Source organism: Myotis nattereri (genome assembly GCF_964212035.1).
Source record: "Myotis nattereri genome assembly, chromosome: 2".
NCBI classification, from domain to species: domain Eukaryota; kingdom Metazoa; phylum Chordata; class Mammalia; order Chiroptera; family Vespertilionidae; genus Myotis; species Myotis nattereri.
In genome coordinates this window covers 143,063,879-143,065,212 of record NC_138076.1, presented here as the reverse complement: position 1 = coordinate 143,065,212, position 1,334 = coordinate 143,063,879, and the positions used below count along the sequence as shown (strand labels likewise).

Sequence of the window (1,334 nt, the reverse complement as noted above, 5' to 3'; positions counted from 1 at the left end):
CAGACAAGCCAACACTAAGAAGCCGCAGGGCCAGTCACCCTTACTGCCCGGGCCTCCTTCATGCCAGGTGCCCCTTCCTCAGGGGGGCCCATCTGCTCAAGCTTGAGATCAGTATCAGCTATGATGCAGGGTGGCTGAGAAAACACCAAGCCATGAGTCCTCTGGCACCTATCGGAGCCTCCTTCAAACAACCCTGGCAGTCATGTGAGCCTTTGGACAGGACTAGTGTCTCTTCTGCTTGCTCTTGTCATCTTCTGCCTTTTGGGGGAACATGACTGTGGCCATAAGCAAGAGGACCAGCAAGGCCTGGGCAGCGGCCAGAGCTAGAAATCCAGGCCCCAGGAGGGAGATCGTGATCCACTTCCAGGTGTAGGTGAGGAAGAGGCCCAGGCCTCCAGCCAGCAGCATGGAGGCCATCGCCAGGAAGCACACTGCCAGATGCCACTCACCCTCGCTCCTGTGGCAGCGGGCCAGGAGCAGAGGCAGGGGGACAAAGAGGGTGAGGACCAGGGCCCCGTACACACCGAGCCTGGCCAGGGCCAGGGTGCCCCAAGGCAGCCCCAGGGACTCCAGCTCAGGGAACTGGTGGCACTGCAGGCGGCCTGCTCTCTCGTTCCACAGGCAGAAGTTGTAAAAGCCGATTCTCAGGTTGGGCAAGTTGATGAGGTCGCCCGCCTGCCAGAGGAGAGCGTAGAACAGCAGGAAGATGGCCAGGACCGTGAGGACCATGATGCCCAGGAACAGCAGCTGGTCGCCCCTCCTGGGTCTGGGGAGGCTCATCATCTCTTATTCTTGACAGGGCCACCCTCCTGGGAACCTGAAGGAAGTCACATCAGTCACATCAGTGTCCAGCTCTCCCTTTCTCCCTCCCAGTTTCTTCACAAGCTCATGCTCTCCCTTCTGGAATTCCATAAAAACCTGTGGCAAACTCCCACCCTCTCCCACTGCCGCCTCCAAGGAGTGTGAGGTCACTTGTCACCAGGACAGGCTCTCCAGGCAGCTCTGAGTGCCTCAGACATGCAGCGTAGACACCACAAGCCCCTGAAGACATCTGTGAGGTTTCTCAGACCCCTTGCCTAGGGGCTTGAAGGAAAAGGCAGATGCTGAGAGTCCTGGCGACCCCTAGGACCACACGAGAGCTGTAAGGATGACCATCACTGGGCCACAAGCCAGTAAACTCAGAACTTCTGGGGTTGGGGCAGGCGCTAGTGTTCTAGCAGCTCTGCTGCTCCTAGCCTGAGCAGGGCTGAGGACCACCAGAGTCCCTGCCTGCTCTGGGAATGCATTACTGGGCTAAGACAAGATGCTACCTGGTGATGAAATCACATCATTTT

General features: G+C 58.2%; 1 protein-coding gene across 1 annotated transcript; it reads right to left on the bottom strand.

The window, feature by feature from the left end:
• Positions 1-222: 222 nt before the first annotated feature.
• LOC308514133 (transmembrane protein 140-like) lies at positions 223-783 on the bottom strand (the record flags this gene model as incomplete). Its single annotated transcript, XM_081084165.1, has 1 exon — positions 223-783. The coding sequence occupies one exon, from the start codon at positions 781-783 to the stop codon at positions 223-225; it is 561 nt and encodes a 186-aa protein (XP_080940291.1).
• Positions 784-1,334: the final 551 nt, after the last annotated feature.